At 38.9% G+C, this 15,246-nt stretch overlaps 1 protein-coding gene across 8 annotated transcripts in view; it reads right to left on the bottom strand.

Annotated features, from left to right (window-relative positions):
• The window catches only part of VRK1 (VRK serine/threonine kinase 1), an 88,015-nt gene that overhangs the window by 18,311 nt on the left and 54,458 nt on the right, over positions 1 to 15,246 (bottom strand). For 6 of the 8 annotated variants that reach the window (XM_025869392.2, XM_073895861.1, XM_073895858.1 and 3 more), the window contains 6 exons: positions 11,896 to 12,004; positions 11,685 to 11,777; positions 9,271 to 9,403; positions 8,369 to 8,489; positions 8,014 to 8,072; positions 3,898 to 4,076 (listed from right to left, as the gene is read on the bottom strand). In XM_025869392.2, coding sequence (XP_025725177.2) covers positions 3,898 to 4,076; positions 8,014 to 8,072; positions 8,369 to 8,489; positions 9,271 to 9,403; positions 11,685 to 11,777; positions 11,896 to 12,004 — 694 coding nt within the window. The remainder of the gene's footprint in view (positions 1 to 3,897; positions 4,077 to 8,013; positions 8,073 to 8,368; positions 8,490 to 9,270; positions 9,404 to 11,684; positions 11,778 to 11,895; positions 12,005 to 15,246) is intronic. The other 2 variants (XR_012379158.1, XR_012379157.1) reach the window with 1 other exon arrangement.

Below are 15,246 nucleotides of genomic sequence, written 5' to 3'. Positions count from 1 at the left end.
ACACACACACACACACACACACACACACACACACGGGAAAAAAGCTACCTGACAAAATCCAGCCAAGTAAGACAAGATTTAAAATACAGAGCTCAAGCACCTAGGGAAAGAATCATTAGTAAACAATGAATCCACTTACATAGAAAACTAAGGCTAAATCCCCATCAGAAAACAGAAAGAAGTGTCTTGACTTCAATCATCTAAATTTATCTAAGGAAAATACAGTTTCTATTATTCTAGCGTGCTAACCAAGTTAGACAGACTTTCGCCAAATTCAGAGGGTTTATTTGGGGCTATCTAACTGAAACTATAGGCTGCACGGGATGCAGTCACCTCAAGAGACAGGAAGCTGTCCACCACAGCAGCTGCAGGCCACTGGCTGGCAATGGAAGGCCTGTACTCTTATTCGTCTCTTTGTACCATGTTCCAGGCTGAGTGCCAGCAGGGATTTATTTAATGGTTAATCATTTTTCAGAGAAACTCTAGGAAGGCCAACTAGCATAATATAACTTAAAAGAACTAAAAAATATGGGAGTGGAGAGAAGGGTATGTGGGAGTCATTCATAGGAAACAACAGTATATACTGTCTGAAAATGAAAAAATGCAAATCACAGGGCCACAACTCCAGACCTACTCAATGAATCTCTAGGGATGAGACTTGAGAAATTCTAATGAACAGCGCTTTTTGTTGGCTTGGGCAAGCAACTTAATCAAAACCTTACAAGAAAATAGCTAATGGAGGTATTAATGTCCTTTTAACTTGCTGAGTTCTTTCCAGTAAATTAAGCTGTTCTTAACCCAGATGGGACAGGAAGGAATTCTTTAAGGATGGAACTACATGCTATTGATCTTTATAGCCCCAGGGACCTAGCCTAGACCAGGTACATAAATTAGACCTTTATATTGTTGAATGTTGGTTTAAGAGTACACACTGAATCCAATAACTGCTGGAACTGGACGCCCAATTCTAACACAAGTGTTCAGTTCTAATTAACAAGGAAAATCTTTGGCTGTGTACTTCCTAAGGGTAGACTGATGCTTAGTTTTTTTCTACTTCAGCCTTATGTTATCCCAAAATCCTGTGCTTTAAATAAAACTCTTGGGCTACTGAGGCTGAAAACATTTTCAAGTGGGTAAATTCGTATTTCACTCTAGTTTGCAAATTTACTGTACCATAATCAAGCATGGCTATTTAAAAATGGATAGAAACCTTGTTTCATTCCACTGCTAATCAATTCTCATAGATTTTTACCATAATGGACAACTCTCAGGAACATAAAGAGAATCCCTTTCCAAAAGAGATTTGAAGGTCATAAATACAAAGAATGTATCTTAAAAAGTTTTAAGAAATCATGAAAAGGGAAAGGAGAAAATATGCTAATTATAAGGATTAATAGAATTTCTATGATTAAGCACCATAATTAACTCTGAGCTTCCTAGTAACCAGAGCAAAAAATGACATCTTGATTACATACCCCTTGCTAAAAAAAGAGATGGCATACTAACTTATCAAAGTAAAAGCTTTTCCTTGTAGAGAGCCCCTAACTTTTCAGTTGGTAGAGCTCTGCTTTTATCTGCTTTAAATATAGGGTATTTATAATTTATTTGAAGAAAATGTCCTGGGGCTTTAAAAAAGGGAAGGAAGGAAGGAAAGGAAGGAAAGAAGGAAATCTTAAAAGAGAAAACTGGCCTGGTCCAACTCTTTCACATTAAAATACAAGACAAATGGCCACCAAATTAACAACTCACCTCCAGTTACATGGGCCATCTAGCAGCTTCATGATCTTACCTAATCTTAACTTTTAACAACTTCTTTTTAATACAAAGAATAGCCCTGTGTCAGCTATGAGGGAGGGGGGAAAAAAGGCAGTAAACTAATAAAGGAAATCTAAGAGTTCACTTGTTATTCATTATTTTCCCTCTCTAAATAAAGCTTTATACATGTGGGGGATGATCCAGCAGGAAACTTCCAGCCTTCTGAACTGGAGACACAGGAGGACACAGGAGAATTGTAAGGTCACAGAAGTTAGCGCTGCAGCAGACGGACCTACTCAGCTATAAAGTCAGCCAAGCCGCAGAAACCAAATTTTCTCCAGCATGTAAGTCCAAATAACAGTGATCTGCAAAGTAAGGGGGTATGGCACTGGACAAGTTCTCACTGCAACAGAGATCTTTACTTCTCAATCAGCAAAATTTTAGAGGAAAATACCACAGAAGCTATCTATAAATATTAATGCACAGAAATCTGTCCTGAGCAGGAAGATGCATTCTGTATGTTTATAACATACATGCAAACTCTAAGTTCACTACCTTACTGAAAAATTCCACTCGGGCTTCCATTTTATCCTAATTTCAAAGCTGGATGTGGCTCTCAGCACACTTGTTGACCACAAAAATGGAGCGATGCAATTAAGAAAAACTTACAAAAGAAAAAAAATGTATACGTAGATGCGTGTGTGTAATTTCAGATTTTGGAGTGAAACTACAGAGACCTACTATTTGCCAAGAAAGTCAAATTCAAGATACAATTTCAAAATTCCCATCTCCTTTGTAAGTTAAAAAGAACTACAAAAACCTTTTAATAATGCTGCTTCTTATTTTAAAGAGAGAAAATTTGTTTTTAAACCCTTTTTCTCATAGTTCAGAATACAGTATTTCCAAAGGAATCTACTGGAATTTACAGAGTCAGCGACAGTAAAAATAGTCAATAGTGTAAAAATATATATATATATTGTTCTGGGGTGCCTGGGTGGCTCAGTTGGTCTGTCTTCAACTCAGGTCATGATCCCAGGGTCCAGAACTGAGCCCCATATAGCAGGGAGCCTGCTTCTCCCTCTCCCTCTGCAGCTCCCCCTGCTTGTGCTCTCTCTATCTCTCTCAAATAAATAAAATCTTTAAAAAATACATATTTTTTCTTCTAAAAGTAGTTATTTTCCATTTAAAAGCAGCTAGCACATTTATTCAATAATTTCAGACTAAAAAGGAAATCTCTGAGTTAATCAACAATTTAACTATTAAAAATAATCAATAAGTTAATGCATACCTGTAAAATCTAAATTTTAAAGTGATACCAGGAGTTATTTACGTGCCTGCACAATACTTTGCCTGTAAAGTTCACTGTTAACCTCTCTCTCCAATAAATTAACCTCTTTATATGCAGATACATAGCTTTACATAATGACATTTCTATAAAAAGCAAAATAACGTTCAAATGGTAAGCACTTCACACCAGCAAACAAGGAAACTTTCGAACATTAATTTTCAAATAGTAATTTTCAAACACCAATTTTCAAATGATAAACACTCTGACCACACCAACAAAGGAGGAAGAGCTAAGAGACAAGACCAACGCTTCTAGGTGGCCCGGGAGAAAAAAACACCCACACTATGAATGAAGTGCCCCATCCAAATCCCCCTGCCAGATGTCAGGATCCCAAGTTAGAATCTTTCCAGGAATTTACAAACTTGCTACTGGACATAAGAAATAGATTAACTCTTGGGCACCTGGGTGGCTCAGTCGTTAAGTATCTGCCTTCAGCTCAGGTCATAATCCCAGGGTCGAGCCCCACATCAGGCTCCCTGCTCTGCAAGGAGTCTGCTTCTCCCTCTCCTTCTGCCCCTCCCCACTGCTTGTTTTCTCTCTCACTCTATCTTTCAGGCACATACGCACACAAATAAATAAAATCTTTAAAAAAAAAAGAAATAGATATCTATTCATTCTTCTACAACCCTCTACATGTTTCATGTCTCATAAAGAGTGTCCCTTTACCTAATGGTGACAGATATTTAATTGCCAAGCAATCTGTTACACTTTTCTTTACTGATTTACTTCCCTAAAATTAGTGTTTGCTGCAATTACCATCACAGGAAGCCAAAGGATAACTTAACAAAATTCACCTTCGTTATTGACTTTGTTCTCAAGCCTCCGTTCTCCACGAGGCTGAGGTCCAACTTGCCGTCATCCTTGCTTCCTATAGCTCTCAGTCCTTGCAAAAGAGTGTCTCGCAAGTTCTGATAAAGAGGTTTCTCGGCATAGTCCAGTAATTTCACTGTTTCCATGTATTTAGCAATCTCATCTAAAAGAGTAACACAATTATTCTATAATTTTTTAATCACAAATACAACATATTTATGTCTTCTAAGAAAATAACTCACGGTTATAGCAACATCAGAATGCAAATGTGTATCCTGCTAGAATATGTTTTTTTATATAAATCACTTTTTCAATGGAAAAGTACACTTTTGAAGTCAGGAATTGTCAGGTAAGTGAAATAAGAAACTTATTTTGAGATATAATGTAAAAGACATTTTTGTAATTGTAAGGGACAAAAAGATAAGAAACATACTAGAATTTAAAAATGCACGAAATAACTGCTGTACTTTTAAGGCTACAAAAACAAAACAGGAAAGGACCTCGAATAGATTATAAAGTAAAAAGTACTAAAGTACAAGGACTATCACAGCCCATATTTTTTTCCCCACGAAAGCCATTAGTTCTATAGAAAATAGCTGCATTCTTTGTATAAATGGAAAATAAAACATACCAAAACCAGGTTGAAGAAGGAAGAAAGAAGCAAGACCTAGTTTTCCCATAAAAGAGAAAAATCAGCTTCTGAATGATGAAAGGCCCACTGTACACTGAGGCAGGACCACTCCCCTAAAAAGAAATCTTACCAGTCAAGATCAATACTCCTCAACACCAGAAATCCATCTTTAGGCTAACGACTCCTACGTTCCCCAACCTTACCCTCCCACCAGCCTCCAGGAACTTGTGCGCCCACAGCCTCATACACTGGCTCCTGGATCTCTTACTGTCCTCTGGAATCCCAACAAATCCCAATCCAAACTCCTAACCTACCCCTAAACCTGCTCCCCTGTGGTCTCCCTTGCCCCGTTACTAAGAACTCCATTCTTCCAGCTCCTCAAACCAGAAATCTCTTCCCACACCCCACATGCAATAAACCAAGAGAACTTGTCAGTGCTACACACACACACATATACACACCTCCATTCATTCCAACACTGACCAGCACTCACTACACGGCAGGCACAATTCTACGTACTTGGGAAACATGAGGAAAAAAGAAATGAAAATCCCTCCCTTCAACTTTCTTAATCTGATAAAGGGGATCTATGGAAAACCTAAAGCAAACATCAACTAACATAGTTTCATATAGAAAACTTCCCTTCTGAGAGGGGAAAATGTCAAGCATGTCCATGTTTACCACTTCTGTTCAGTGTAATAATTATATATGCTTTCAGTCAGTACAGTAAGGCAAGAAAAAAAACAGAAGGCATGAACAGTGGAAGGGCTTATTCACAAACACAGCAGTGTATGCAGAAAATCCTAAGGAATCTATAAAAAACTAGGAGGACTAATAGATAAATTTACCAGGGTCACAGGATATAAGGCAAAATATTAAAAAATCATTTTCTATGTACTATCAACAAGCAATTCGAAAATAAAATTTAACAAAAATAGATCCCTGGGGCACCTGAGTGGCTCAGTCAGTTAAGCCTCCGACTCTTGGTTCAGCTGGGGTCATGATCTCAGAGTCACGAGATCTAGCCCCACAGCGGGCTCCACACTCAGCAGGGAGTCTGCTTCCCCTGTCCCTCTGCCCCACCTTCCACTCACACACAAGCGCTCTCTAAAATAAATAAAATCAAAATGTTAAAATAAAATAATAGCTCATTTACAATGGCATCAAAAAGCCATCAAATATCTAGCAACAAATACAATGAAGACAGGCAAGATTTTTTGCAGACAAAATTATAAAACATAGTGAAAGAAATGAAGTGGAGAATATACCATATTAGTGAATTGGAAGACTCAATAGTACAAGGATGTCAGTCGATCCAGAGTCAATGCAATCCCACTCAAAATTCCAGCAAACTGGAAAGGGAGGGGATATGTGTGGAACTGACAAGGTGGCTCTAAAATGTACACAGATACTCAAAGGGTCAAGAATTGCAAAACAGCAAAGTCAAGTTTAAAGAACAACAGTGCTGTAGGACTTATACCACCAGATGCCAAGACTCAAGATAAAGCTAGAGTCATTATGACACTGCTGCCCAAGAACAGACAAAAAGAAAACTAATGGTGTATTGTATGGTGACTAACATAATAAAATAAAATTTAAAAAACTAATAAAAGTAAAAAGAAAGGAGTATAGAAACAGATCCACAGATCCACACTTAATTTATGTCAAAGGTAGCACCATGTGGAAAGAGCGGGTTTTTTGTTTGTTTGTTTTCCCCCAAGAAAAGCTACTGGGTCAACTGTTTATAAATATTGGGGGAGGGGATCTGGCCCCTCCTCATATAAGGCACAATAATCAGTTACAGGTAGACTATACATCTATATGTATAACTGGCGATCTATGATTGCCAAAAATTTGAAATAGTCAATAGCAGAATAGATAAGTAATAGGATATAAATACAAGAGAATACTATTAGAAATGAGAATGAACACATCACTGTTAAACATGCAACAACGGGGTCCCATGAGGATCTAATGCACAGCATGGGGATTACAGTTAATAATTTGGTACTGCAGACTGGAAAGTGGCTGAGAGTAGATCTTGAGCATTCTCACCACACACACACACACAAACACAAAGTTAACTGTGAGGTAATAGAAGTGTTAGTTATCTTGATCTTGCTAATCATTCTACGATATAAATGTATGTTAAATCACCACATTGTACACTTGGAAATGTATACAATTATATTTGTCAATAAAGTTAAAAAATAAATAGAAACATTAAAAAAAAAAAACCCATGCAACAATGGGAATGAATTTCACTGAGTAAAAGAAACAGAATTCTAACAAAGCTAGAAATTAATGTTATGAGGGCAGGGATTTTTATCTATGTCGTTCACTCTATGATTCCATTTTTATACAGCTCAAAAACAAATTTTTGGGGTTGGAAATTAGGCTAGTTATTTATTAGGCCGGAGGGAGAGGCTCGTGATTGGTAGGAGGCACAAGGGGGGACTCTGAGAAGCCTGTAACATTCCATTTCTTGTGTGGTTGGTAAGACTGCAATTTTAAATAGCATAAGATCAGGGTGGACTTCCCTGAAAAGGAGACAAATGAGCAAAGGCTTGAAAAGACATCGAAATATATGCAAAGTGATCACTTCTCAATACTCCCACTGCTACTTCCCTTCCTTGCCTGGATTACTGTGATGGCCTCCTAACCCGCTCCTGCTCATACCTGCCTTACTCCCTCAGCAGTCTATACTCAGGACAGGAGCCTCAGATTTCCCTTAAAGGTAGACACTGATGTCACTTTTCTACTCCAAACCTTACACTCCTGCTGAAAGGAAAAGTCAAAGCCCTTATGACGGATGGCCTAAAACGCACTCCGCAAGTCCACCAGGTACTTACATTCTTTCTGCCTACAATACTGTTCCCCAGACTTCCATAACAGCTCGCTCCCTATCTCCAACTGCTCAAACGTCACCTCTTCAGTAAGGCCCTCCTGGCCACCGTATTTAAAATTCCAACTCCCTCCTACTCTATCCCCCACTTCATCCCCACACCCACTAATTCTATTCCCTGCTTTCTTTTTATCCCATAGTAATCATCACATAATATGCTCGAAAATTCACCCATGTGTTCACTGTCTATCTCTCCCAACTAGAGCATAAGCTTCATAAAGACAGGAATTTTGCTTTATTTTATTCACTGGTGCAACCCTAGTGCCTAGAATGGTCCCTGGCACACAATCAAGCCTCAATAAAAAAAAAAAAATCATTGAATTAATGAATGAAATTTGGTTCCTCTCCTGAAAGCTGAGTAATAATTTAAGGAAGCTCAAGTACCCCTTTAGCCCACCTTTGGAAACGGAACTGCTGTCGTGATGAGAACAGGCCCCACTACAATGATCACACTTGAAAACACCTAGGCTTTTACATTACGGGATATGCCATAGAAATCATGACTCTCTTTTTTCTCAAAAAATGAAACCCCTATGAACATTTAAGAAGTCTTTTCCAGGTTACCTGGCTTGTTTCTCTCAGGAAAACATTTGTCCATGAAATCTGCAATATTTTCTCTGTATCTGTTAAAAATTAAAGAATGAGTCATTGTTTGAAGCTTTACACCATGGAAATGTATTAACAACATTTCATAACAATAATAAATAGCATGATAAGTAGCGCTGTGTTATCCTACATACACTTACCGACTTTCTTCTAAAACAAACTGAAGACCGAAGACTCTTCCTATTTAGCAAGTACCTTCTTATTTCTACATTAGTAGCGTTAAAACTATAGTCTCCATCAAGAAATTCTGACTTAAATACATGTACCTTATCATGATTTTGCCCAAAATAATTTATTATAAGTTTTCCTTTACCTAATTTTGGAATCTCTAACATAGTTAGGGTCTTTCAAATTATCCTCCCAAGGAAGATGGCCACTAAGCCACTGAATCATGCAATAGCCAAGGATTTCCAAATCACCACGTCTTGACGGGGCTATGAATACAAAAGAAGCAGGTTAAGCACCAAAATCACTTTGAGGGATAGTTTCAAATATATATAAACCAATAAGGTAAAACAGTCAATCTTACAGTCTTGCTTTTCATCAAAACTTATCACTGCATTTAATAAAAGTACTGAATAAATACTGGGCAATAGGAAAGAAATAATTTATGTCCAACTAAGAACTTACTTTAAAATCCAAATAGACAAACTCCAGAGTTTCACACTGAGACTACTGGTCTAGGAAATAAATTATAAAGCAGACACACATTTAATACTATCCTTGGAAAGCTCGAAGACACTAAAATGCTATAAGCTACGGAGAGGCCCAGAGAACTGGGGGTTTCAGCTCCTCCACAGTGCTGGGCACAGAAAAGCAAAATTCCTGCTAAAGGAACAGGCTGACTTCAGAGGTGACAAAGTCAGTTTGCCTGCTACAAAACTGTGGCTGCATAAGAAGCTTACAGACTTTTAGGTGGAAAAAAAAATCCCCACATTCAACTAAGCTAAAAAGAACCAAAAGAAATCCTCAGTGAGCTGACCGAACCACCTTCCCTGCTAAAACCAAGGTCAGAAGAAGACCACCAGGGAAAGACCTCGTGGCTCCGTTACACGACTACAGGAGTCCAACCTCCTCCCCCGACCCTTTCCCCACCCTACCTTGCCTCTGCGATTCTTATTTATCTACTTGTTTATCTGTACAAAATTAAGAACGATGCAGGGTTTCAACTGAAATGTTAGCAGCATATTTCTCAGTCAGGTGCCACTGACATACCGACACCATTGTGCGCGTCAATGCTGGTGAATTCAATAGTGCCATCATGACATCTTCTGGGGTCTTCTTTGTATTCTTTATGAATTCCTTCTGGGCAATACCGGTAAGCAAGGCCGTAATCTACCAAGTACACCTATAAATGTCCAAGCACCAAGAAAATCAAAGCCAAAATGATTGCACATATACTCCTTTATGGCCCAGAGACAAAATACTGTCATTCGAAGGTGGATTCATTTGCAAGGCCACCCCCACGGTACCCCAAACAAGTAAGATCCAGTATGCTAACAAAAGCAAATACTTAATCCTGACTTTTTTTTTTTTTAAGATTTATTTATTTATTTTGACAGAGAGAGAGAGAGAGAGAGAGAGAGAGAGCACACATGCACGTGAGTGTGCAGGCGGGAAGGGGCAGAGGGAGAGTCTCAAGCAGACTCCGTGCTGAGTGCAGAGCCCATTGCAGGGCTTGATCTCAGGGCCCTGAGATCATGACCTGAGCCAAAACCAAGAGTCAGACACCTTACCGACTTTGCCACCCAGGCACGCCAATTCTGAAAGACCTTTTATTTCAAGAAAAATGTGAATGCTCATGTCACTATAGTCCAGATAATATCACCTGCCTCTATACACTTTAGGTAAGTGTGTTATACTTGTAATTAATCCTGTCTCCTCAACTTGAGCAAAGACTATAAATCGTATACTTTTTCTTGCAGAGTCCAAAAGAGAATTAAGCACAGGGGAAACCATCGATACTTGTTGCCATACAACTGCCCCACACCAAGTATAAGACTACCTACTTAGATGACACATGATAATTAATTATTTTCTATTCCTCTGCTCCTCCACTTCTGAAATAATCAATTTATCAGTTCATTTCATAAAATTATTTCCGATAATTAACAATAATGATCTGAAGAATCTTTAGATAAGGCTCTTATCTCCATTTAAATATATATTAAAGTCAAGTTTCATAATTAAAACTAAATTTTAATATTACAAAGCATATATCTGTGGGCATGTACTTGTGGGTCTGATAAGCATACAAAGCCAGTAAATTTGGCTTTCTTCTATTCCATAGCCACATATCACATCTCTGATTCTGGGTAACTGTCTCACAAATGTATGCATGTGATCACAAGAGGAAACTGAAGTAAAAATATGGGGATGGATCTAGCACACACATCTAACACTAGAAAAATAATCCCATCCAAAGCATATGCCCGAAGGATAACAGAGCTGCAAAAATATTTTCCTATAAACAAAAGGCAGCATATTTTAGCTAACTGCAAACTGAACTAAACTGTATTTTTATTTATTGCATTGTACAAGTCCAGTTCACTTCAATTAATGGAATCCTTACGGTCCAGGTTCTCAGCTATGTTCTGTTTGTTTGCTTGCTTGCTTTTAACCTTTTTAAAAACCTCTAACACAAGACATCTGGGAGTCCTGGGGTTGCCTGTAAGATGTCCCCGCGAGCATGCTCCAGTACAGGGGCTTTGCTCTGTTGTACACGGAGATCCCTGACTGCCACCAGGACGGAGACGGGGGGTGGGGGCAATACCTGAGACAGCAGAAAACAGAGGGAAGGTGAAGGGAAAGGGAAAACGAAGCAAGAGAAAGCTAAAGATTGGTTTGGGAAAAAAATAAAATGGAGTGTCAACATAAACACACCTAAAATATTTGGATAGCCCTTTCTTATACACCATCAATACGATGCAAGAACATCCATGGGACAGATTCCACACAGTGGCCTGACCAGGAGTGCCAACCAAACCTACTTTAACCAAAACTGTGGAAACAGCTTCAAGAAAATTGCATAAACCCCTCCACTCCAACTAAACTGAGCCAAATAAAGGTAAAATACCATTAGCTTTTCTCTTTTCCTTAAAAAGTAAAAATTACAAAGTGAATGCAATAAACTAAAAAAAAGTGCACATCTGAATTCTAAACACTAAGGGCATACAAATTTAGACAGCTAAGATATTTCTGTAAACCAATTGATTTGAATAATCAACATGTTAAAGACCAAATTTTCCAAGTAACAGAACACTTACATTTGATGGATTTCCTGAACAAAGGAAGTAAAAAAATGACAAAGCAGACAAGCAAACATAATTCATCGGTGCACTATATAATTTTAAGCTTCCACCCCCAAATAGCTGTTTGAAATTCATTTTGTATCACAAGTACTTCTTCTGAATATTATTTAGGGCAAAATAGCCAACTTGATAAAGTGCCAACAAATCGCATCAAAAATGTAGAATGTTAACTAGATAAAAGTGTCAAGAAGAAATATTATTATTACCATATCTACTCCAAAAAGTAAAACTTCTGCACAGGTTCAAAAGTTCAAAGCAACCATATTTGTTTTCAAACAACAGCTTTTAAGTAGTAGAAATTAAAGTTAATAAAGCTACCTGGTCAGGATTCTTGTAGCTCAAAAGAAGATTTGAGGCCTTGATATCTCCATGTACATACTCATGCTCGTGAATATATTCCAGAATATCCAGCTATGAAAGCATCATATAGAATAAATTAATGCAGTACCTAACACCAGCCAGCAGAGGACCGAGCTTCAACACAACTCGCCTTTACTGGATTAAAACAAGAGGAATGTAGCTCACATACAATTCTCAAGCTTAGCTGCAAGACAGTTTTCCGAGAAAACCTTCTGGCATTTGCTTCATATATTTTCTGAAGGTCACTCCCAAAGCGATCCATTATCATAAACCTGTAACTAAAGACAAACAAGAAAAGTCAATGAACAAAACAGAACTCTGGAAAACCTACTTTGCAGTGACTACTCTCCCTTCACAGTAATTTTTTTCAAGGCCATGTTTAGTGAGAAAGCAGAATGAAAGGGGAAGAAAGGAGAAAGAAGGAAAGAAAGAAAAACATCTGAAACCCTTTCTTCCAACTACAAATCTCAAGAGTTGGGAGTGCTTCCCTGTGCTGCCCGGAGGGCATCCTCCTGGTGGCAGCTAGGTGGTTTCCTGAGACACTACTCAAGGTGAGCTAATCAGCCCGCAGACAGATGCTCGCAATTCGTTCACAGGAAAGAGGAGACCATCCATGTATGACGAGTATCACGGATTTTCCTCACATCAAAGTTAATTTATATTTCTGGATATTAGCTTGTTGTCTGTGACTGTTTTTCTCTACTTTCAGGGCACATTTTAGCAGTATTAACATTTTATTAAAATCGAGACTATCAACAGATGCTGTAACAATAGCTAAATCCAATAAAATTGTTTAGGTATAAAAGGGCTGTATGTTAAATACTCAAAGGACAAAAGCTAGGGAAGAACAAATATCCTGGAGAAACGTGCAGATTTTTGGTTTTGCCACACACCGACTAGGCCATCTTGGCCGAGTCACATTACTTCTGTGAGACCTAATTCCCACAGATACGGAACGACAGCGTGGGGCCTCATGCGTGTTGAGGTCTTTTATGGCACTCAAATTCCAACACTTGACAACCGTAAGTGACATTTCTGTGTGTGCCCAAAAAGCAACACCTCACTCCAGTAACAGTTCACCGTATGCTCTGAGGATCACTTTTATCTTTATCAAGTTTTCCAGATTCTGACTCGTCTGGTTAAATCACTCCATAAATCAGTCAAAACCAAGACCACACTCACAATGTACCTTCAAATGGGGATAAGATTAGGGATGATGATCGTAACAACAGCAAGCACGGACTAAAGCCTTGGTATGAACACGGCATTTTTCTGAGTACTTCAGATGTGCTAGTGTGTGTCAACCTCACATCACCCTCGTGAGGTAGGGGCTCCTATTCGCCTCATTTTACAGCAGAAGAAAACCGATGACTGGTAATTTGTCCTGTAGGAAGTGGTGGCGCCATGCTTTTTCAACTCTACACTAAACATATCCAAACAAATAAACATCAGTGGAACACAAAAATCCCCTTATTTTTATCTGAGAAGCCTACAACACATACCATATGACACGTTCAACAGGAAAGGAAAGCTAACATTAAAAGAAAACATGCCAAATTAAAAAAAAAAATGAGGATTCTATCCAGTTTTGAATTGGAAGAGAATGAAAGATCAACTTGTCTAAACATCTTTTAATGAATAAATTAATTAAGGTCTATAGAGGTAAAGTGATTTGTCCAAAGTCATGCAGTTAGTGAGAGGCAAAATGCATTCATTCGTATAAGATTCTCCAGTACACTGCGATCTCTATCATCATAAAGAAGGAACAATAATTCTGACTTCCTGATTTCCTTTGTACAACAGGTTTTAAAAGGTTGGGGGATGAGAACAGGACACACGCACACATTTGTTTTTACAATAAGTGATGTAATTAGTATAAAATAATACAGGGGTAACAAAAATACAACCTCTGCTAAGAGTCTAAAAGAGGGCTAAAACACAACTGTTTAATTCAACATGAGCTCTATTAATACATCACACTGAGTACATCTTTGTTTTCATTCATAGACCACTCCACCAGTACTGTAAATCATCCCCTAATCACCTGTTTCGAATTATACACATCAACTGATTTTCCATCATTTGCGTCTTATCATTTGCATTTATCCAAGTCTCCAGGAAAGAACACATTGATGGTTTCCATTACTAGCCTCAGGCTCCTTCCCCCTTCCACATGCACACCCTATTCCTTGAGAAAGAGCAATACCAAGTGCCACAAGGCAGGCCAGAGACCTACCCTGCCCCTGCATTTGCAATACTCTCCCGCCTAAGACACTATCCTGTTCTCCAGTGGTTTTCTAAATCAGTAGTTCTGAACATTTAAGGGATAAAGACCCCTTTGAGAGTAAAAGCTAAAGTAAAAGCTAACACAGTATTTTACATATATTCTAACAGCTTTACGTTTCATCCCCCTTATTAAGTGGGTAGCTGTTCTTCAATTTCACAGATGAGGAAATTGAGGCCAAAAGGAGTAACTTACCCAGTCACATACATTTTAAGGAGCAAAACACAGATTTGAAACCGAACAGTCTGGCCCTAGAATCCCTGCTCTATATGTAATTATTCCTTGCTCTATACTACTTCTCCAGAAATTTTCATAAAAACTATAGAGACTGTCCCAGCAAAACCATATGTAACAAAAAAATGCTATCATTTCAGAAGTTCGCCATATTCCCTAGGAGGTACACAGATCCCAGAATAAGAACTTCCAAGAAAACAAGAGCACTGGCTGCCCACCCCACAACCACCTCTCCTCTCCATCCTTTCCAACAGAGCACCAACTGGGTTCAAGCATTCCATCTTCTTCCACACGGCCACATGCTCCACCATGCCAATCGCTGTGCTCGCTCGGCCCTTGCCGGTGACTGGTTTAAGCATGAGCACTGATAAAACCCGGACCAAGAAACATGAGAGGAAGGGAGCTTCCTTTGCCAGGAAAGTGAAACACAGAACAAGCAATACCTCCTACTGCTGTGGGCTGTGTCTGCATGTGATGCCTAGAAATGGGGCAGCCACCTTGAGGCCACACAATGGAGAATGAATACAGCACAAAGCCAAGAGGAAGAGGGGAAAAGGGCAAGATAAAGGAACCTGGGTCCCTGACGATCACTTCAGAGAGCGGAGTCAAAGTTTTCCTTCACTTGCAGCTGAAAGCACCCTAACCAATGTACCCCCAGGACTGAACTAAATCTACTTCTCGGACAGCTGCCAGCCTTACTCCAGGAAGTTCCATTCATTCATTCAAACATTTTTAAAATGTCAATCATGCACCAAAGTATGGTAGGTTTTCTCCAACTCAGCGGTGCCAACAAGGTTTTCTCTCCAATCTCAGAACTCCTGAGACACGAACGAAGCAGAGTCTTCGCACAGTTTAGTAGCACTTCGTGGTTATAACTGTCTCATACTTGTTTGTGTTTTCTCACCAGCTAGACTGAAATGTCATAAAGAGGAGGACGCTGCCACGGGAAGATCACGTATCTAATATGAAACACCAAACTGCAGCCTGAAGGGCTCCCTTTCC

Source organism: Callorhinus ursinus, unplaced genomic scaffold, assembly GCF_003265705.2.
Source record: "Callorhinus ursinus isolate GAN/ISIS: 27379988/994484 unplaced genomic scaffold, GSC_fseal_2.0 scaffold8, whole genome shotgun sequence".
In the NCBI taxonomy this organism is placed as follows: Eukaryota; Metazoa; Chordata; class Mammalia; order Carnivora; family Otariidae; genus Callorhinus; species Callorhinus ursinus.
The sequence above is the reverse complement of the archived record's forward strand: the minus strand, read 5'-3'. Positions and strand labels throughout refer to the sequence as shown.